General features: G+C 41.2%; 2 protein-coding genes across 3 annotated transcripts in view; one reads left to right on the forward strand and one right to left on the reverse strand.

Moving 5' to 3' along the window:
• astn2 (astrotactin 2) overlaps positions 1-22,393 on the reverse strand; it is a 228,906-nt gene that overhangs the window by 47,604 nt on the left and 158,909 nt on the right. The window contains exons 14-16 of the mRNA XM_029516439.1: positions 10,605-10,729; positions 9,280-9,384; positions 8,898-9,077 (exon numbers count right to left, since the gene is read on the reverse strand). Of these exons, the coding sequence (XP_029372299.1) occupies positions 8,898-9,077; positions 9,280-9,384; positions 10,605-10,729 (410 nt within the window). The remainder of the gene's footprint in view (positions 1-8,897; positions 9,078-9,279; positions 9,385-10,604; positions 10,730-22,393) is intronic.
• trim32 (tripartite motif containing 32) lies at positions 1,409-7,454 on the forward strand. 2 transcript variants are annotated; one of them, XM_029516097.1, is made up of 3 exons: positions 1,409-1,472; positions 2,586-3,552; positions 3,583-7,454. In XM_029516097.1, exons 2-3 carry the CDS (start codon positions 2,598-2,600, stop codon positions 4,653-4,655), a joined length of 2,028 nt encoding a protein of 675 aa, XP_029371957.1. In that variant the 5' UTR covers positions 1,409-1,472; positions 2,586-2,597; the 3' UTR covers positions 4,656-7,454. The 2 variants fall into 2 exon arrangements, with proteins under 2 accessions (XP_029371957.1, XP_029371956.1); XM_029516096.1 differs by having other exon boundaries at positions 2,586-7,454.

The raw sequence follows: 22,393 nt of genomic DNA on the forward strand, positions 1-22,393 counted from the left end.
ACTCATACTTTGAAAGTATTGCATCTTACTCTTGGGCCGACTTAAATATTATGTCTGTGTTTGTGGTTATTTGCCTTGCTGCATTGTATAGTTTCACTGCAACCTGACAAAAAGCAGCACACCTTTCACAAGTGCAAATTAAACTGTGACCACATTTTTGTCTGATTTTTCTTTTTGTTAAGGAGTGGCTCTTAATTTCACGTCTTTATACACTTAACAGCTCTTTGCTTTGTGGAATAAATGTGACGCTTAGGCAAGATTTGCTGGTCATTGGACACAGTGAAGAGATGAATGGAGTGAATTTTCCTCCCATTGATTAGGCACTGCCTTCGTTAATTAAAATATCTTTGTAGACTGGTTGCAGTATAATTTCTCATCAGGGACACATCCCCTCTGGCCAGGGTTGTGCTGCCCGAACAACAACAACAAAGGTGTCAAATATCTGTCATAGCAATTTAACAGCGATGTTGTTGCTATAGCTGCTGTTGACATTGTTGTTTTTGCTTAATTAAAACAGCAGTGTTAGATGTACCACACACCTTTGATTTTAACAGACCCTGCTTATGCCTCTCATACTCAATCTTACACAGGCTTATTTTTGACATAATACTGGTAACGTAAGAAAGACACACGTAACCCTAACCATTACCATTAAAACAGAACCTTGTTATACCTGACGATGAAATATAAATATAAATTTGAACATTACCTTGAAACAGTGATTAAGTAGAGTAAAATAAATCATACAACATGTTAAATAAAATGCATCCCATGTTTCTATTGAAGATATTTACACTTTCTCAGATGGCATGAATACTTTCCAGTGGACTTATTCTGACATCTAGTGGCGTATCTCCATACTCACTTTCTTATGTTTAATATTGCCAAATTTGATAAACTTCTGGATTTGTTTTCTAATGCAGCTGCAATCTATGGGCTCTCTTAGATCTTTGGATAAACTCTCGGTGTTATAGGTTCAATACACCTTACATGTTTGACTCATTGCAAGATAGACAGATGAATCAAATGATAAAAATACACATCCCTGTTCAAGATGGCTACTGTCTCCATTTAAGAAAGGTTACGGGTTGTTTATTTAGTATGGTGACAGTCTTCATAGGTAAACTATTTAAAGTGGACGTTTTCCACGAAAACCGATAAACTCCCATTATTGTGACAGAGACTTTTGCCCGTGTTGTGCACAGATGAAGGACTGTGGGCAGCATCGGTAAATCTCCATGAGCTGCATCAGGACCACGAACGCATCGTCGGCACGCCGGCGTGCCCGCGCGTAGGCAGAGACAGCAGCCAATCAGATCGAGCGTCGGGCTACGGGAGCGGGGCGTGTGTCTGACGTAATAGCGACCCGGGCTGCGCGCACGTTACGTCGTCATCACTGCAGTCTCTCACAAGCAGCTGCAGCAACAGAAACACAGCACGCCCATCGAAAGCCTCTGAGTCTGGAGGAAAAGGTAATGTTCAGGCCGAAACGTTTAAAGAGACACAGCCGGATGGGCCGCACATTTTATTCGTTTTTTTTTTTTTAATGCACGTTTTGCAGATTCAGCTCAGTCACGTTGTTGGATAACGCTGAATTGTCGCGTTGTGTTCAGGGGCAGCGTTGATGTCCCCCCCCCCCTCTCTCAGAGGGAGGCCCTTCGATTTACTTTGTGCAAAATCGGAGACTTCGTAATGCGGCTCCTTTTGTAGCCTGTACCGAAAGGCGGTCCTATTTTTAAGGAGTAGGAGAGCACCGTGGTGGCGACGAGGCACCACCTAGCTTAGCTTGCCTATCGCACAGCTCGTCGTTAGCTTGTCGTGGAAGAGGTGGACCGTCGGCCTGTTGGTGAGACAGTCAATAACAACCAGTCCGTTAGCCTGCTCATCAAAACTCAGAGATGTTGTGGTGTCAAGCTTAATGTCCTGGGTTACAAGACGATGTAGTGAAGTGCACCCACCGTTACCGATAGTTGGTCAATACCATTTTTTTTTTGGTTGTTGTTGACTGGTGTGTGCCACCTATTAACTTCTCACTAAATACATAATGTTTGGCGTTTCAAATGTTGTCAAATACGAATGAGTGGTTAGCTAATTTCCACGAAGTGCTAGCTTGCACTAGCTAGTTCATAGCTAATCACGTGTTGATTAAAGTAAACTAGCAAATGAAGCTGCAAACTAGCCGGCCGTTTTAAATGCATGGTTGTTTTTTGGGCAGGGGTCTCCAGCTCTGGTCCTCAAATGAGTGGATCTCAGCAGAGTTTGATGACTAGCTGATCATTTGAATCAGGTGTTTTGGAGCAGGGAGACATTTAAAACGTGGTGGGCAGCAGCTCTGCTGGACCGGAGTTGGACACCCCTGGTTTAGGACATTGTCATTAACTTGTCTCACAGACATGTGAATGTGTCACTGTAGAATTAGACTACAAATAACTAATATGTATTATTACAAAATGCAATGTTCATTGTAATATTCAGCTGTGAGTAACACCATGGTCAACATAATCACCATGATGCTGTTTTTGACTACAATTTCATACAGAATAGTGAACTATTGCCTTGTCTTTTTTACCCCCCACCCTCCCAAGGTAACGTTCATAATGGCGTGGGCATCTCCCCAACTGGACCCAGATCTAATGAGGGAGATTCTTGAGTGCCCCATCTGCCTGGAGACCTACAACCAGGACCAAATGAGACCCAAACTCCTGCAGTGTGGTCACACCGTCTGCCGGCAGTGTTTAGAGAAGTTGCTGGCTAATACCATCAACGGTGTGCGCTGCCCTTTCTGTAGCAAGGTCTCCCGTATGAGCAGTATCTCCCAGCTGGCTGATAATCTCACTGTGTTAAAAATCCTAGATTGCACAACATCCTGCAGTGCTGCCGCTGCTGCCCTCATGTGCAAGTCCTGCTGCAACCGTCTACCACGACAATATTGCCATGACTGTGCTATAGTTCTCTGTGAGCTCTGTAAAGGAGAGGGCCATCTGCAACAAGGCCACTCTGTTCAGCCAATAAGGCTGGCTGCTGAACAGCGTCGTAAAGAACTTGGTGAAAAGTTGGCAACGCTGCGTGACGTTATGGGTGAAATTCAGAAGAAAAAAATAACTATTGAAAACATTACCAAATCTCTGAGACTTAAGTACCAGGCAGTGCAGCAGGACTATGCTACAGCTGAGTTACGTCTTCAAGAGGAACTCAGCAGGTCACGAAAGACATTCACAGCTTCCATGGCAGAAGCAGAAAAGCTCAATGGCCAGGTCCTGGAGGAGCAGACGTATCTACTAAATATTGCAGAGGTAAAAGTGGTGTCCCGCTGTGATTATCTGACAATGCGGGTGAGGCAAAGTGACATTGCCTTGTTAAAGGATGATGGTGGAACTAGTGATGACGATGAACTGGATCTGAGGAACACTTTGCCCACCATGTTTCAACTGCAAGAGCCTGAGCTAGTTCGAGCAGAGCACACTAACCCCGTAGAAGTGGGCCAGTTGACCACAAACACTTACACTGTCAATACAGAGGAGGAGGAGAGTGGGCTGGAAATTGCTCTTGAAGGTGATGTAGCATGTGTAACTGGGGCAGTAGGGACTGCCAGTGGTGCAATGGGGGTTCCAGTGGATCTTTACCGGGATATTGACATGGTTGCAGCTGTAGAGGAGGCAGTATGTGGTTCACCAGGCAGTTTTAAATCAAAGTCCATGGATGCAGGTGGGGGATCACCTGGAGGAGCCGGAGCAAGTGCAGGGCCCCTAGCCTGCCAGTTTGTGAAGAAGATGGGGTGTAAGGGAACCCTACCTGGTATGTTCAATTCACCAGTTAGCATTTGCGTAACACCTCAGGGTGAGGTGCTGGTGGCTGACCGTGGGAACTACCGTGTCCAGATATTCAATCGCAAAGGGTTTCAGCGTGAAATCCGCCGCAACGCCAGTAGCATTGACAACTTCGTTCTCAGCTTCCTTGGGGCTGACTTGCCTAACCTCATTCCCTTATCCATCGCTGTCACTACTCAAGGCCTAATAGGGGTCACTGACAACTATGATAACTCTGTTAAGGTCTACACTATGGATGGTCACTGTGTGGCTTGCCACAAGAACCAGCTGATTAAACCTTGGGGCATTACTGCCATGCCATCAGGCCAGTTTGTGGTGTCAGATGTCGAAGGTGGCAAGCTGTGGTGTTTGGCAGTGGACCGCAATGTGGGTGTGGTCAGCTACAACCGATTGTGCTCTGCTGTGCGACCTAAGTTTGTGACTTGTGATGCTGCTGGAACAGTGTATTATACTCAGGGCCTGGCTGTGAACTTTGACAAACGTCAGAATGAACCCAACTTGGAGGGTGGCTTCTCCATTGGATCAGTTGGTACTGATGGCCAGCTGGGCAAGCAGCTCAGCCATTTCTTCTCAGAGACAGAGGACTTTCGCTGTATCACGGGCATGTGTGTGGATGCCAATGGAGATTTGCTGGTAACAGACAGTGGCAGGAAAGAAATCCTCCAGTTTCCCAAAGAGGGTGGATTCAAAATTCTCATCCAAGAAGGGCTGGCCTGCCCTGTGGGAGTGGCAACCACCCAGAAAGGACAGCTGCTAGTGCTGGATTGTTGGGACCACTGTGTCAAAGTCTACTCATACATCCAGAGGAGGCACTCCTCCACTTCATAGAGGAAAAGTCCAGTCTATCTGCACACGCGTGAGAGGTTTTGTGGGTATGTATTGGTAGGTGTGTAAGGATGTTTGGAAATGGTAGAAACACTGTCACATCTGTCACTTTAGTTTGGCTGCAGTCCAGACAATTCTCACTCTAACGTGCTATGGGTTATTTGATGAATGTTTTAGTCAGTTTGGTTCAGTTTAATGCCTACTGGAAATTTATTTAATACCTCATTAAAAATCTAGTACTGAAGTTGCCTCTTACCTGTTAATTTTATGGATCGGAATACTAAAACAGACCTTGCAGCATTTTATATTTCAGAATCCTGGCATATGTTGTCTTACTACAATAATCAAAGGAAGCCATTAATGTCAAAGCTAATGCAGGCACAAAGTAGGGATGATTTTCCTTCTTTTATCATTTGCTGTTTTATCCACCATTCATCCTGACTGTGTGATGCATGGCTCTCTCTGATTTGGCTCAGCTTTGCAACAGAAAAATAGGAGGAAGAAGAGCTGAAATTGAACATAGATTTACATATGAAATAAAGCATACCAAGGCTTTGTGCCTATGAAGCACTTTATTATTGACACATCAATGTTTCCTAGATTTAGGTTTTAGTAGCACAGATTAATGTTGCTGAATGCAGCTGGCAGCTTTAAAGTTTATTGTCCAGTTGGCTAATGAGAAACCAGTTACCAAGTATCAGCGTTTTTATTAAATTTAATTCAATAACATTCAGGGAACATTATGTGAAACGTTGTCCTGTGGAGAAAAGCTGGACAATACTGGGCAATAGTATTATGTATTTTATTGGGTTCCTGGGGGTTATGCAACAATTTTTACTGACATTGTCAGAACAAATCTGTGTCAGCACATAAGAAAAACAAAGACATCATTTTGTAAAATAGGCTTATTGTTTTCAGTAAAGCTTCTTTGAGGGTTGCAGAGTGAATGCAATCAAGCTTAGGGCAACTGATGTTTAGTTTTTTAGACTTAATTGTTATTTTCTCTGGTAGTTATTAATACTGCCTAGCTAGCTTGTAGCTTGTGCTTCCCAGTCAGAACCTGAGCAACCGGTTAACAAGAAAATGGAGCAGTCTATCTTTGTCAATGACATTTTCAGAGCAAAGATGACTAACATCTATTGTCTGGTCTACAAAGCCTACTGTTTTCTTGTCTTCTTATTCAACCTCCTGCCAGTGACCTCCCAGCCACAGTCTCACTTACTAGGCCACTAAGGGTCAGCTAATGTGGAGCCTGTTCTAGTCATGCATCTCATCTTTATTTTAGGCCTCTGAATCCCTTGCGTTTTCTTTAACCTTTTACACAGCTACTGATGCATTCTTGGCACCACTTAATTTGCACGATTAAGTAAGTTTGTATGTTTCACTCCATCTATTAGACAGAGCTGTGTCCATCAAGAAAAAAAGCAGTGTTCATTAATAACTAACACATTTCTGTGGTCTCGGATGACTTTTGTAACGTGCAAGGCTCTGCTATTCTGAATCTATCATTCAATTGTCTATATGATTCTTTTGTTACTATGCCAGTGCAACCATCACTTAATAGACCTAGATTAAGTAAAAGAGCACAGCTGATGTTGAACTGTGATTATACAGTGCGGGGACTGGCAGGAGTGTTCAGAATAGCAATGTTAAAGATGAATGAAAACTCCAGCATCACACACCAAATGTGGCTTTGTTACACTGGGATGTTGGATCCATGCCGCTGTGTCTCAGGTTTCGATACAACACTAGACAGCTGCAGCCTGGTCTCTCAATTTGTTGATAGATATGGTAAAGACAACAGCCAGATAAAGTGTTTTACTAGTTAGTGCTAGTGTTAGATAAAACTGATCTCTATCAGCATGCATTTTGTGTATTATTTTAACATGTAAACTACTACAACTATTAATTACGATTTTGAGCCCCTGAAAAGCATGAAATAGATTATACATTCGGATAAAATTAGAATAAAAGACATCTTTTATCAAAGATATTGTGGCCTAAATATGGGGAATCAAGTTAATCATTGAAACCCACTTAATAAGACTATATCTAACATTTTATATCCATTAAGGCAATACATCCAGTCCAGGTTTGCTCATAAGAGCATATGGCTCTTACTGACTCAGCTTCAGCCTTAAAAAGAAATTCCTTCACAAAGCTGACCTTAACTCTGCACCTGGAGCCCGATTATGTAAGTAAAATGCAAATCCAACTATTTGAGAATCAAACTGTATCAAAAATATACATTTTGTTTTTAAGATTTGTACATAAACAGAAGTAAGAAAAAACTATATCTAAGGTGAGGTTTGTCACAGTTACATTCTTGTGCTTTCTTGTTTTACATGATGTATTTGTTTTATGTGGAGCCATCTTATATCTCATAACTAAATAATTCAAGATAGTCTCAGCTGCATGTCAACTTGCCATCAAAATATATTATTTTTTCAGTGCTTACACTTTATTCATGGGGTCTGTAGTTGTAGAGAATAATTCAGACTTCCAATGACATGAAAAGCTAGAAAAATCAAGTGTCCTTGTGTCAGTGTGCTCAACATCAGTGTCTCTCATCATCCACATATGTTTCAGTATATGTCACTGGAGAGAATTTCATTCTGTGCATACCTTGTGCATAAGAATTTATTAATTTATACTATTGTCAGTGAACCAAACTCACGTCCTTCAGGTGTTAAGTCCTTTTGGAGGCTGTGAATTTTAAAATGTGTTGAACACATTAGAGACATCACTGTGTTGTCAAATTCACGTTTGTATTGTTGAATATCTGAGTGCAATAAACATTTATGAAACAATTGAAATGGCAGTCAAGGATTTCCTTTATAAATATCTAATCTTTGTCTTTATCCGCCAATCTTAAAGTAAAACCAAACCTCTAGTAGCCATAATTAGCAGACTGTAAGAATATAGATTTAAACTATTTAAACAAATTTTACAGTTTTCTGTTGTTTATAACTATCTTTCCTGCAGTGCATCATAACTTGTGTGTATGAATTTCTAACCTTTAAAGTGACATGTACAACAGCATGTGTTTACCTTTTACCACTGACTGAGCATCCTAACCCAGCCAGGTTTTATATTTTACTTCCTTGAGCACAAACTTCTGTTCCCAAACTTATATCTTTTAATACTGGATAGGCACAATGCATCATGCATACAGGAGAGTCAGGGGTAAGTATGTTTTCATTTGAGCAGGTTATTTTACTAATGCACTAAAATCTAGATTTATGCAATTAAATCTCATTCTATTGTGTCACTGCCAGAAAGCATGTTGGTGCTGAAAAGACACTTTAATTATATCTTACACATTGTAAGAGGTCGTAGGTGTTCAATCTTGGTGCTCATTGACCCAAAACATGCTTTTCTTCTTATTATTGTCACGTAGTGTGTAATAAGTTCTATTTTGAAACCCACGTGCCAAACTGCCACACTCAAAATCAGCATCTATTTGGATTACAAATAAACATGATTAAAAACACCATCTAAATGGGACAGTGCTGCAAGATGCTTTGGGCAGACTGTTAAGTCATCAATTCATGCAGCTTATGCTGTTTTAACTGGAAGGCAAATCAGTCAGTGCAGATTAAGTTTTTAAACATAACCCAGTTTGTATTCAAAGTGCAAGCAAGTGCTTCCTTCAAATATTGCAAATCTAACTGTACTTCTTCGTTGTGAGTTTGCAGTAGGCTGGTGGCTTGGAGTTCGAAAAGGTTTGGGGTGTGGTGTTCATTCTTGATACTAAACCCATCACATCTGATGTTCCTGCTATTTGCACCCAATTCGAGCATGATCTTTTCTACTGTGTACACACTGCGTGATTCAGTGACATCTAGTGTGGAGGTTGCAGATTGCAACCGGCTGAAGCACAGCCTTTGTATTGAAATTTAACCTTTGTATGGCTCTCAGGTAATGTAATGTAATGTAGATGTTTGATTTATCCTTTATGGAATGATTATAGAAACATGGTGCAACGTGGCAGCCTCCCCGGAACAGGACTTTCTGCTTAGATATGAGGAGCTCATTGTAAACAATGATGTGATTAGAAATAATTATGAATAACATATCGATTGCTGCCAATAAATCACTCTAAATGCTGCGCACTGGCCCTTAAAGTAATTTTATCATAAATCTCTATCCCCAATAATTTATATGTTATGTGTGTGAATGGCGTCCCCGTTCGTCCCTCTAGGATTTAGCATTCAAACCTTTTTCATCCGTCAGCATGCTCACCTTTCTGGTACTGCAACCAGAGCTGCTGCTGGGCCTTCTTGCTGGGGAAGTAGATGCTGCAGCTGAGCTCAGAGCCGTACAGGGCCTCAGACACATAGTGGCTGCCGTATTGCTGGAGAAAAGCCATCAGCTCCTCACGAGTGCTGTCTGCTGAAAGTGTCTTCAACACTTTGGAAAAGCCTGCCAGGTGAGGATGGATATATTCCCAATTAATGTCAAGATCATCAGTAGGCACAAATAGACAGATAGATAGATGGATAAAGAGATTGCATCAATTACTAGACAGTAACTGACCAGTGCTGACTAAGCTGGTATTTAAATGCGTAACAACCACATGCATCTACGTATTAAAATCAACGTGTGGAGTCATTCTGACACTGACCTGCAGATAAGGTAATGGAGCTGAGTTTGACTTTGTATAGATTGCTGCGTACTCTCCATTGTTGAACCATTGGGTAGCCAACTGCCTCACTGAATTGGGCATCACCTAAGAAATGCAGACAAGAGGAGAGCAAAGAGGCAATTTAGAACAGAAGGAAAGAGATAGGAATGCCATTAAACAGAACTCTTTTAAACTTCGATTCATAAAGAGCAGCAGAAGTTCAAAGTAAAGGGATAAATAAATAAATTCCATTATTTCATTTGAGCAGTTTATTGTAAATCCATTGTTATCCATGATTGCCTTAACATCATTTACTATCACAGCCCATATCCCAGCTGCTCGTGGATCAATGGCAGATATACAGTGCAGTTGGAACTCCAAGTGGATTGCTGACATTAGAAGTGAGAGCAATCTTGCAATCCTCTGCAATTCAATTACCAGACTTTCACACTAGTTTAGGACTAAAAACCTCTGAAGGGAAGAGCAAAGAAAAAAACAAAACAAACAAAAACAAAACTGTTTACAAGACCCTTATTCTCGGCCCCTGGAAAGTATTTTATACCATGAGGCATTTATGCACGTTGAAAAAATACAATTTAGTTCCTATGTGTGTATGAGTCCAATTCTAGTAAAAGCAAAAGCCCAGTTAAAAAAAAAAAAAAAAATCTCTGGGGTCAATGTGGACTAAATGCCAATTTAGCTAATGGAAGGATTAGAGAGCAGAGGTGGAGGTGCAGGTTTCAAGCCAATATTTAAGTGATTCTGTCCCCATTGGAATGGGGTGGAACAGATGAGAGAGGGATAAAAGGATGAAATGGGAGGTTAAGTCTTAGGTCCTGTGTGGTGTGAGTGTTTGGGCATTTGTGGCATTGTGGCAGTATCTAAAAATACCTATATACCAAGTATTATGCAATACTTGGTATATAAGTAATTTAAATTGGGTTTAACACAGTGGCACAAAAAACACGTCACCCTATCCCTTTTCAAAGGGATATCATTTTCAGGAAATATGTTCCTATGAAGGACACACTCTTATCTCATATTTAATAGTTTCTATATAATATGCTCATCTGGACAAATGATAAAATGGGTTTGGACCCTGGAGCTTTACAACAGAGACATTCATATACATAATTTGTTCAAGATGAACATGGGGGTTGCGTTTTGCTATAGGCTTTAATCAGTTCAGAATTTATGAAGCCATAAACCATGACTGGATCACAGAGAGATAATAGAGCTGCCACTGAAAAATGCATGAATCAAATGATTCTAAACAAGACAGAAAAAAGCAGATATCTACAAACCTATTGCGCAAACAAGCTCACCTGTGAGGAGCTGCAGGTTGGGCAGAGGCTCCGACAAGACGCCTCGACATTGTTCCTCGACTGGTAGGGGGATGACCATGAGACCATCGGCCAGCTGGGGAAAGTCCTTAATGAAGTTGTTGTCCCTGAGAAGCACAGAAGGAAAAAATGGTTCCGGTATCTTGAACTCTATCTCGCTCACGAGTCGCCGTATTTCATCACCAAGCATCACATCTCTGCTTTATCTAAAGTTTGAATTTAAAACTAAACTCAACAACAGTTCACAGCAAATATCTACAATCCCCTTGCCCCATGCAGCCGCTGGCCTCCTGAATCATTCAAGAACAGGGAATTGGAGATCTCTCTGGTAAGCTTCAGTATTATAAAGTCTTATGTGTTGATTTTTCCTGGCCTCCGCTGTGACACGGAGGTTACACTTAAGGAGCTAAGGGTCAGCGGGTGCTTGTGATCATTAAAAAAATATTTAACCTTTGAACACAACGAGGTGTATATTTTTAAATGCTTTGTCACCATGGCCATTTCTCCCCACTGCAAGGCAAATGATTGTTGCTGCTAGATTTAAGCACTTTTCCCCAAATAAGACTGGATTTATACTTGGTGCATGACTGCACTGTGTATGGAAATATGCTAGACAGTGGCTTAGGGCTTCACTTCTCACTACAGGCAGCCTACCAAGCTGCTCTGGTTTTCCCAGCTGCTCGGGCACTGCAGGAAAGCCGACGAGCACTCCCTATGCACTGAGCCTCGCCACCATTGCAGCAAATAAATTACTTCCATTACAAAGAAGGCAGAGGAATAACTAAACACCTACACACTGAGCAAAGAGAGCAGGAGATGGAAAGGGAGGGAAGGAAGGAGAGAGCTCATCCATAACTGCTGAAGAACTGCTAGCAGAACTGAAGAGGATGTACACAACAGAATTACCAGCAATTGGAAGTGAGATGATCGGCTTACACAGCAATAAAAGTTGTGTCCACTGACTCTGGAGGGTTTTAAATTTGAGGTGTTGGGATTCTTTAACACATAATGCAACAACATGGCAAATGGGAGCAAGTCAAATGAGGCTTTGCAGGAATATACCTCTGTGGCCAATAGTTCATATAAAAACAAGAGAATTAGAAATAAAGAGATGCCTCTAATAAAATTAACATTCTGTAAATGGAAATAAATCAAAGATAAATTGGGGGATCCCCGGCAGATGTGTGTGAGAGAAAATGAAATGCTCATCACACCTGGTGGAGCATGCGCCAGAGGTTCGAATCCAGCCTGCAGCCCCTTGCTGCATGTCATACTCTCTCTCTCTCTCTCTCTCTCTCTCTCCACCCCTAGCTTTCCAGTGTCTCTCTATTACACAATGATGTGTTTCATATGTACACGCAGGAAAAATCTGAGCATAGCCTTGAAATGATGTTTTTGCTGAGTTTGTCAGATGTCATCGTGATCATAAAATCTGGATTAGACCTTTGATGGTCCAACCATCTACCAGGTTTTGACCTAGTTCATTTATTTCTGTTGGACCTTAGCCATCTGGACAAATCGTCTTATGAGCAGAGAAAGATAATGTATGCTTAGCTCCATTTGTGTTCAGGATGTAAACAGTGTTCTGGTTGAACCAAGGCAGCTGCGGTTCATATCAAATCCAAAAAAAAAAAAAAAAAAAACTTATCTGTCTTGCATTTTGAGATCACTGCAAGTAGCAGCAATCTATGTCCTACAATCCGCTTTTATGGGACCAAATCTCAGAGCACACATCTGGCACCACGGAGACTTAAGGGGTGCAGCTTCAGTCTTCTTGATATCAATTTTTCATCTTGCTTCTCTCTTTCCTGTCTCTCTCTCTTTGCTTGCTCTAACCACAAAGCCTGTTAGATGCAATCACAGCCTTAGTGTTACAATGAAGAGGTGGAAGAATTGACTCAAGGGCAGAGGATGAGAGGAGAAGGGAGAGGAGAGGTGCTATAAAAAGATTACCTTGGTTTATGCTCACAGAAAACATATTGATCGGTAAATTAAATCATCCAGCTTCGCGCTGAGGCTCAGAGAACCTTTGAAGGCCTGTGGACCAAGACAATATGTGGTTTATGGATTTTCAAACCTAGATGTGGACCGTCCTTGACATTCTATAAGAGTCGCTCTTTCTTTTTGCTGCTTCTCGTTGATCTACCAAATTGTTCGCCTCAGATGTCGATCTTAAAAACAAAACTCTAAATCGACACATTTTGGAGAAAAAAATAAAGTGCAACAACTAATGCCTCAGGTCTTTGGAGCCCCTGATCACACATAAAACTGTTAAATGTCCTGAACCGTGTACTTCTTCTTCTCCCCCTGAGGAAAAAAAAAATAAGGCAGGTGTAGATCTGTCCCTTTTTGCTGAGGTTAAATGATACGACAGCAAATTCAGAATGGTTAATGTGTCAGTCCTGAAGTTATCTGTTTACCACAGTGAAAAGACCCCAGTTACTTTGTGCACGTGTGTGCGTGTGTGTTTGTGGCATTGGGGGCTTGAAGCATCTGTTCTGCTGACAGCTCATTAGAGGAGACATTTATCTCCAACGCCACAACCCAAACAAACTAAAGTGGTTAACAGGATGAGTCAGTTGCTTCATCTCTGTCCTGCACACCAACTCGAACAATATGGTTAACTGTTCGAGCTGCGGCTAACTCATCTCACCTCAGCGTGGCACAAACCAACGTGAAAAGCTGAAGCTTAACAAGCGGCACACCTGGCAATAAGCCTTTCGCCACACGTTTTCAATTCTTTCACACAAATGTAACTATTTACATTAATAATGGCTGCATTCTCCTTAAGTGCTCCAGGACCAGGGAAATGCTAATGTGGGAGCTGGCCCACTTACACCACTTCCAGAAACATAAATGGACTAGAGCTATCATTATTTATCATTATTAGCTACACCTGTGCTTCTTCAACAGTGTTAAAACCAAATGGATGCAAAAATGTGAATATGCATCCCCTGCTGGATTTTCTGTATATTAAATTTAATTACCTGCGTACCACGTAAAAAAATGAAAAACATAAATAAATAACTGAACATATTGGCTGCTACACCCGGCGCCTCCCATGTTTTGACTCATCATTCGCAGAGTAATGAAATTAACGACGAGGGAACTCCATGTAATTTTTTCAGATAGCTTGTGCATTTTGTAGATATACGGTATATCATCAGCTATTTTCATGCTCATTTGTCTCCTTCGGCTTCACCCAAATCTATTAAACCAAATGGTTTTTGTGATCTATTGTATTTCTAATGAGTAGCTCAGGCCAGAGCTGTGTGCAGATCCTGCCACTAATGAGGATGAAGGTGGCCAAAATGAACCTGAAGTAATATAACAATTAGCACTTATAGATTAAGAGCCATTTTTGGTTCACGCACCAAACCCATTATTTTCACCATCCCGACTTACTAATATACACAGACATCCACATTGTGCTTAACAACCTCCCATAGACCAGGACACAGGGTCTGGATTTGCCAGCCCAATGGCCAACAAAACCTGTGTATTTACTCATGTTTCATTCAGTACCCATGTGTGTTCATTAAAAACAGTGGACACTGGGCTCCCTCCTGGCCAAATAGGTCCCCTCGCCTACTTCAGTCCACAAGTGTGGAAAACGCTTCCCATTTGGATAAGAATCCCTTCAACACAAGCTCCACCGGCCAGTGTATAATAAAATCATATCTGGTGGGATGAATACAAATATTCAAGACCGGTTCATGCATATATATTAAAGCTGTCCCTCTCTCCTAGCGTTCCTCTCCCTTTATCTCCGTCTCCGTGTCTTTGCCTGCCCTCAATTCAAACACAGTAAAGATACATCTGATTATTCAACAGTATTGGAGCTCTGGTCTCACACACAAATAGTTTCTTTGCTTTTGTTTTGTTTGTTTTTTTTTTTTGTATTTCACAGCCAGACATCAATGTCATTTTTTCTCCCTAGGTAGAGTCTAACAATTGTTTGCTCTTTGTGCTAAGCCCGGTCCTCAGCGGTAACCCTGTCTGGTTTGAGTTCCGCATCTCGGGCTCTTCCTGTCTCATATTCTCTCTCGCAGAATCCCAGATCACAGGCACTCTACTGAATAGCAGATGTGAGTGCTATCTACAAGTCAATTTAGAAAAAATGTTTTCGTCCTCTGTGTGTTTGAGTGTGTATATGTCCGTCCATAATAAACATTGCTGCTATCTGCAAGTCACTTCATTTAAGAGGCCTGCATCTGTTTGTGCGTCTTTGTGAGAACCAGTATGTGTGTATGTGAGCTTGTGACTGTGTAACTGATATTGAGTGGTACTTATCTAAACATTGTCCACAGTAATTGGCTCTTGTGTCAGGAGGGGTGATTCCATGTTGCCACCCCCTCCTACCCCCCCACAGCACTGCTGATCAGACACATTAAGCCACAGTGACTACGTCTTAACTACACTGCCATTCCACAACATCTTGGTTCATTATCAACCACCTTAAGACTCTTCTTGATAACAATAAAGGTTAATGGCGCTTTTCAACATGGTCTTCTTTTGAAAAATTCCTTCCACCACTGAGCTCACATTTTCTCTCAAGATGGTTTCTGACTCATTTATTAAATGGGAGATCAACACCTACCAGGAGGCAAGGATAATGGAATAATGGACAAGTGAGATTTTGTCAGTAAACCTTAATAGCTTGAACCAGAATAACAGATTCAGTATGAACCTACTATGAACGAACTGAAGGCCTTCTCAGCAGCTTTGAAATACTTATTATACACGCTCGCATTCAGAAATCAGTTTCTCGGAACAACTGTGGGCTGGCCGAAAAATCAGATAAGAAAATGAACTACTCGGGCGTCCATGCGTTCCAGAGCTGACTAATCCTTTGGACAATTAAGAAACCAACTATCTCCACAAACTGGAAGCCATTTGGAAGCTGGCTCTGTGGACTGACAAAATGCCCCTAATTCCCAGTAGAAATTAATATTGAATTTATATACAAATCTATAACACTACAGGCTTACAAAGGCTATATTCAGATTATTACTGGCTAGTTTTGGCTCAGCTGCTCACTGAGCTCATTGCATCTTTTTAGGTCAAGGCTGAACAAGGAAGCATCTACTGTAACAGAAGTGTACAGAAGATTCAATTCAAAGATTGTTTAAATGATGATGTCACTGACTCATCCTCCAAATAAATAGATAAAATTAATATGTTAAAGGGAATTTGCTGGGAGTCATATTGAAAATAATCTTGACTATCCTTGAATATTTGAGAGGAGGACATTGATTTTGACAATAAATGATTTCATTTCAAATGAGGAAAGCCTTACAAGTAAATCCTGAATAGTAAAGTTTTCATCATTAAAACTTCATTGTAGTAGAAATGAAATGGCAATTATGAACCAAGGTTACTGGAATTGTAGGCCAAATTTATGTCCCTGTTCAAATTTTTATGTCAGTCTATTACTTTTTAACAGTCACACTCTGTTTATTCACTCCTTACTGAAAATACAGCACTTGTCTGCATCCTGCCACATTTTAATGACCACTTACAGAGCAAGAGCAACATTGGATTGTAAACATTATGATACTACACGGGCTTAAAATGTCGGCATTTCCTGTAATGTTAAATAAATAAATTACCGATTTAACGACAGGAAAGGGAGGAAAGAGACACAGCGGTGGGGTTCACCACTAGAGGCTGCTCTTTCCCTTTGCCAAATTAAAGGTTAAAGGCATCAGGATTAGTCTGAGTGGTTCTGTGTGTGTGTGTGTGTGTGTGTGTGTGTGTGTGTGTGTGTGTGTTACTGCAGGGTTCAGGCTCAAAGGAAGAACTTCTATGGGAAAAAATTAATTATTAAAAGCCGGAAATGTAAGGTGAGATCCATTCAATCAAAGTCAATGAACAATACAGTTTAATTAAACTACACCCTGACAGCACCAACAAAAGTCTGTGTGTGTGTGTGTTTGTGTTTGTGAGACCAATATGCAGGATATGAGGAATCACGTTGGCCACAGAGATGGAGTTCATAGGTTAGCTGGGAAGCAGGGGAAGATGAATGTGTCAGAAAGCAAGTGATTGTGCTTCTGGCTGAGGTAAAAAGATTTTTCCTCCGCTGTAAAAAGTCCAATCTTGGAGGTGGGGGGGGGGTTAGGGGTGGGACTGAAGAGTACAGGCAGGGCAATGCGATGGCCGGCTTGCCACGGAGAAGCGGTGGGACGCTGATTCAGAAGCTGAGTGTTAGACTGTGGTATTGAATTATGATCATCTGGAGATGGGGGGGGTACTATGCCGAGCCCTTGGTAGCCTTGTTGGGTAACAAAAGTGTTTTGAACCGTATGCGAGCAGTCATTGGGCGCCAGCGCAGTGCACATCGGCGGCAGGGGGGGATTTATGGAAGCCGAAAACGAGCAGAGCTGCAGCATTCTGGGTAAGCTGAAAGGGTGTCAGAGTCAGAGGAGGACCAGGAGGGGAGGAAGGGAATGCTTTTGCCTGAAATATAGAAGAAGAGAATCCCTCACTAGTCTGAGAAAAGATACACTTTTCTGAGCATTGTCAATCATTTATGGTCTAACACTGTCTTATTGGAACAGGCTCCGCTTGATCAGAGCTTGTTTTGCTTTTGACATATGACTGAATGTAGAAGAAACACACCAACAAATAAAAAGTGCGGCACCAAACTGTGAAAAGATGCTGCGAAAAACTGACCTCCTGATTTGCCTAGAAAAAGAAAATAACATAAAAAAATTATGGACAAAGCAATTCCAACGGTTGAGTTAAGTAACATTTTCTAATATATATTCTATCAAGGGTTTAATGGTTTTAAAATCTACCATGACACAGCTGTAACAGGATAATACTGGTTGGACGCATGTGGTTTGCACTTATCACTTGTCTCCTCTCGGTCTTTTTCTTCTACATACACACAAGCGTCAGCAAACTACCAACAGAAAATCTGACATCGAGCATGACACAGCATGTTTGTAATTTCTATGGCTGCCATGCTGTTTGGATTCATCCCTAAATGGGATAATTACCCAGTGTTAGAAAGGAAGCACGCAACAAAAGGCAACACAGACAAAAGCAAAAGGCCAACAATACAGAGGCTGAGTAATAATGTCAAACACCAAAAAAAAATCCAAAAAAGAAAAAAATCTAGTCAGCTGCTATGATACACCTAAATTACTCTATTTTGTAAAAGGCTGGTTCACCTAAAGGAAGATATTGTTACTTGCTGTAGTGGTTTCAATTCAGGCAAACAGTTTCGCCTTTATCAACCCAGTCCAAGATTTCTGCCCAAAATACAACCAAACAGCTACATTTGTGTTTCCAGAAAAAAATATGCTAATTACTTAACATACAATAAGAAATTGCCATAGACTTTTTGTGCAAACTGGGTGAAACTGATATTGCTATGCCGTGCTATTTCTGAACTAAACAATCTTTTAGTGTCATTTCCTTACTATTGCTTGACAATCCTGCACAAATATCCTTGAGAGATAGCCAGCAATTTGTCGGACTGCACAATTAAAAGTTTATGAGGTCTGGAGAGAGTGGTCTGTCCAGTCGCATGTCATAAGTTTAATAGCTGTAGTAGCTGACATTTGAATAAAGGCTTGCTGTGAGTAGACTTGTCATAACAAAATTAAAAGCACCAAGCGCCACCCTGATGTAGGCCACAGATGAAGAATTAAAACGTTATTGAGGAGCAGCCCTCCAAAAAACAGGCTAATTCCTGGTCTAATAAAACAATCAGTGATGTTTACCTTGAGACTTGTGTTACAGTGTCTCATTACAGCTGCAGCCACAGCTCAGTTGATGAATGACTCCACTGAGAGGTGGAGATCTGGTGACTTTTTGCAGCCAATATTGATTAGGTTTGGGAGGTGATGCTGTCAATGAAACAGCCTCTGATAGAGCGTACACTGTGCAGGTTGTCTACACAAGTAATTGTGTGCAATGTACATTTGTGCTTGCATGTGACCCCGCCAGTGAAGACAGCTGACTAGTTGATACACAGCAGCCTGCAGCTACCGGGCCAATCAAAATGAGCGGCTATAACTTTGGTGCCTGTCCGACGTTTCACATAGATTCTGATTTAGAGATATAAGTTATATATATAAAAAACAAACAAACATTGATGTGGAGATGGAGAGACGTGTTGAGTGGGATAATCTACGTGTTTAACGCACATCTTCTGTAAAATCCGACAGTACTTATTGTTTTTGTCACACTCTGCCCTTCACACGCTCACAAGAACACACACAAAATCATTCAACCTCACATTTACTCCACTTGGTCGTGCATAAAATTGCAATACAATGTGAGCGTGCATAGACATCCTTTCTTCTTTTTGTACCTTGATATCTCTGTTGGCCTGCCTTAGGAAATTGTGGAAATGAACTCCGGTGGCCAGGAGCATTACCATAGAGATGAAGCTTATAATGCAGTGTGAGGGGTCATGCAGGCGAGATAGCTGCGGAACTGATTAGAGCCATTGCTCTCCTGTTTTTTGCTATTCCAATTGCACTTTTTCACTTTCTCTCAACCCTTCCGATTCCGTATTTTCATCCTAACAAACTTCTTTCTCTCTCTCCCCTATGCCCCCTTTGTCTCTGGTATTCACTCACTTACTGCCATAACAGTGTTAAAACTCTGTTCCTGACAGACTCTCGTGTCATCACCCTGAGAGCAGAGCAGCTTTTCTGCGGAATTTGACAGACAACAGAGTACAACATGTTCTGATGTGGCATAATGATGAAGAGGCAGTGCAGTTTAACAACCTCCTACTTTGACAAATGAAGACAACTTGACAGCTAAAAGACAAAACAAACTATTTAGTTCCTGTGATGGTGCTCGTAATTGTCGACTACATAATTAACAAAAGGGCGCGTTAACTCTGAACTTAGATTGAAGACTTTGCTGCACACGTACTAATGTACAGTATTACTTACACAAGTGTGAGATACTGTATCTATAGAAAACTGAACAAAGCCCAGCTCATCCAAAGCGCTGGTTTAAGATAAATTTACACAGTACACTTAAAAAAACTCAAAACAGTTTTCCCTCAGTCATGTCACTTTGTATTTGCTCTGCAGTAATGGACAAAAAGGGATTCAGTGTTTGATTTCTTATATTTTACAGCATAATTACAAAGTCATATAACTGACATGAATGGTATTACGCTATCTGGTTTTCTGTCATCAACGTGAGGTGAGCTCTGTTTTCATAGTCCCACCTTGAAGGTTCAGGGACTGGGGATAAACTGCCGGGCGCCAAGGTGAGTGTGGGCAAATATTCACCGTAGAACATTTCACAAAGTTTAATATAACCAATCTGCCACCTATTTATGAACTGATATTAATGAATAATTTATGAATGGTAAATTTACTGCTTGAAAAAGCCGGAAGGGTGACGGCGGGGGGGGGGGGGGGGGGGGGGGGGGGGGTTGATAGCTGGAGAGGGGGAAGAGTGAGGACAGGAAATAGTCCAGAGGGCGATACAAAATTACCAGCCAACCTGCAGTTCACTGCTACATTAGCAGTTCATTAATCAATACTAAAAATAATCCAGCCAACAATTCAGGATTTTGCCCTGGTCTGCAAATTACCATGCACGGTTTTTCTTAAGTGAAAGTGGGAGGCTGTTGAAGCCATTTTGAAAGGCCTGGTATTGTTAGCCCCTGTGAGGCACCTCCATCACAGTCCAAGGCTGAGGGTTTTATGTTTTGTGCTGCATATTCTCATTTTTCACCCTCCAGTCGAGTATTGATTCTCTGGCTGCTGCAACTGCGAGTGATTTTATCTGTCTAGCATGACTGCACAACAGCGTCACCAGTTAATTCAATACACAAAATTATGCTCTTTGTCTCTGGCTGCTCCCCGAGCATAATTTATGCAAAATAGAAATGTATAATTTAGCACGGCAAAGGTTTCAGAGTGTAGTTTGGGATAAATTTTCAAAAATAAATAAAAACGAACACTACCATTTGAATACCTTCAAATTTTCTGTGTAATTGCAAAGTTTCGGAAATGCCAAATTTGGTTGGTTGGTACAGTTAGGTAAAGTAACAGTTAAAAAACAGTAAAAGTTAAGTAATTAGTAGAACAAGACTGTGTTAAACAGCTGAACACTTTGAGTCATCTATAAATCTATCATGCATACCTTGAGCAGGAAGCCAAGCATCTCAAAGAGGTAGGAAGGTGAACATACATATCAATTTTCCTGCCTCTTCTTCATCGTCCTCCTCCTCTTGGACTTACAGTACGCGACAATGACTGAGAACAAAGTGAACAATTAGCTTGTCCTAGTGTGTATTCTGGTCACCGTGTGGTCAAACTCTGCTGTCACAACAGTTTTACATTCATACACCTCCTACGGCACGGATACAGAAACAGCAGAAAGCGTTCCTGGAAAGACTGAGGTGAAACACTCCACCAAGAGCTGCAATGATTTGAAATACCCTTGACAAAACACCTCTGCTCACCATGAGTGATAAATCTATTTGTGAAGTTGCCCGGTGTATAGAACCCACTCAAATAGTCACCTTTTAGAATAAAGTTTAGTTAGCAACTAAAAATCTGGAAATTTGGACTTCACCAATGCTGCCTTTGGACAAGAAGTGTCTGTTGGTAGAATAAAATCTACTTGTATAGTAAAAATGTACAATAATGGCCAATAAACAACGTTTTTCAGACTTAAACGCTTGCATGCAAATTGTGGTCATCTTGCATAAGTAAGAAGCAGCATCCTTCTCTTCTAGTCATTATAAAATGTGTTTTTTGGAGGGCACGGTATTTGACATGAGGAATTAGAAATGATCAGTGAAACCATTTATGCATATGCAACATGGAGTCTCATGAAATTGCTAATTATGGAAATATATACAGTAGCTAGTTGGTCGAGTGATTAAGGATATCATATGCATTTATACTTTGAGGATAGCAGCAGGAACCAGGTGATCCACATGAAGTGAACCAATATTTGCTATTAATACATTACCCATGGGTGGTATTACGGCACTTATTGATTCTGGGCCACAAATGAAACAGTAATTCGCTGCTAAATTAAGTGAAAGGAGCAGGCACAGCCTCCTTTCAGCTGCACATGCCTTGCAACGTGACCTGCGTGTATGTATTTTAGTCTCCGGTGAGGTTTAACTCCACCTGCGTGTGTGATGTCTGATAACTGCCTCACAGTCCGACATGCTTAAGAAGCCTCATATGCTGCTCCGCCACTATCTCTGTTTTTCCTCTTTTGCATTTCTCTCACATTCACTCTCTTCTAACGGCTTGCTCTCTCACTTTTGCTTTGCTCTTTTGATTTAGCTTTTTCTCTCTCCATTTATTTTCCTATTCATTTTCCTCCTCAAACCTTATCACTGCCTCCACCAATCCAGCCCTCTCTCTCTCTCTCTCTCTTTTTCAAACAGCAGGTAGTCAGCTGTAAGCCTCTCTGACATTAGCTGATATTAGGCTTGAATCTATTAGGTCCTGCCTCACCATGTGAGTTATTGTGTGGAGAGTGACTGCTCCAGGAATGATCACACTCCCATCATCATGTGCGTGGAGTCAAACAAGCAAACGCATACCCACACAAAGGTAACCAGGATCCCACAGAAACGTTTCAGCACATACACACAAAACATTTGTAATCTCCCCAAAAGTCCTCACCTTATGTCTACAAAACTTCAGCATGGGCATTTTTTCATTTCTTAATTTTAATCTATGCTAGATTTCCTCCACTAAGTTGAAAACGCCGAAATAACAGCAAACTTTCCAGGTATTCAGCTGTTGCAATGT

The sequence above is a fragment of the Echeneis naucrates genome, chromosome 12 (assembly GCF_900963305.1).
Source record: "Echeneis naucrates chromosome 12, fEcheNa1.1, whole genome shotgun sequence".
NCBI lineage: Eukaryota > Metazoa > Chordata > Actinopteri > Carangiformes > Echeneidae > Echeneis > Echeneis naucrates.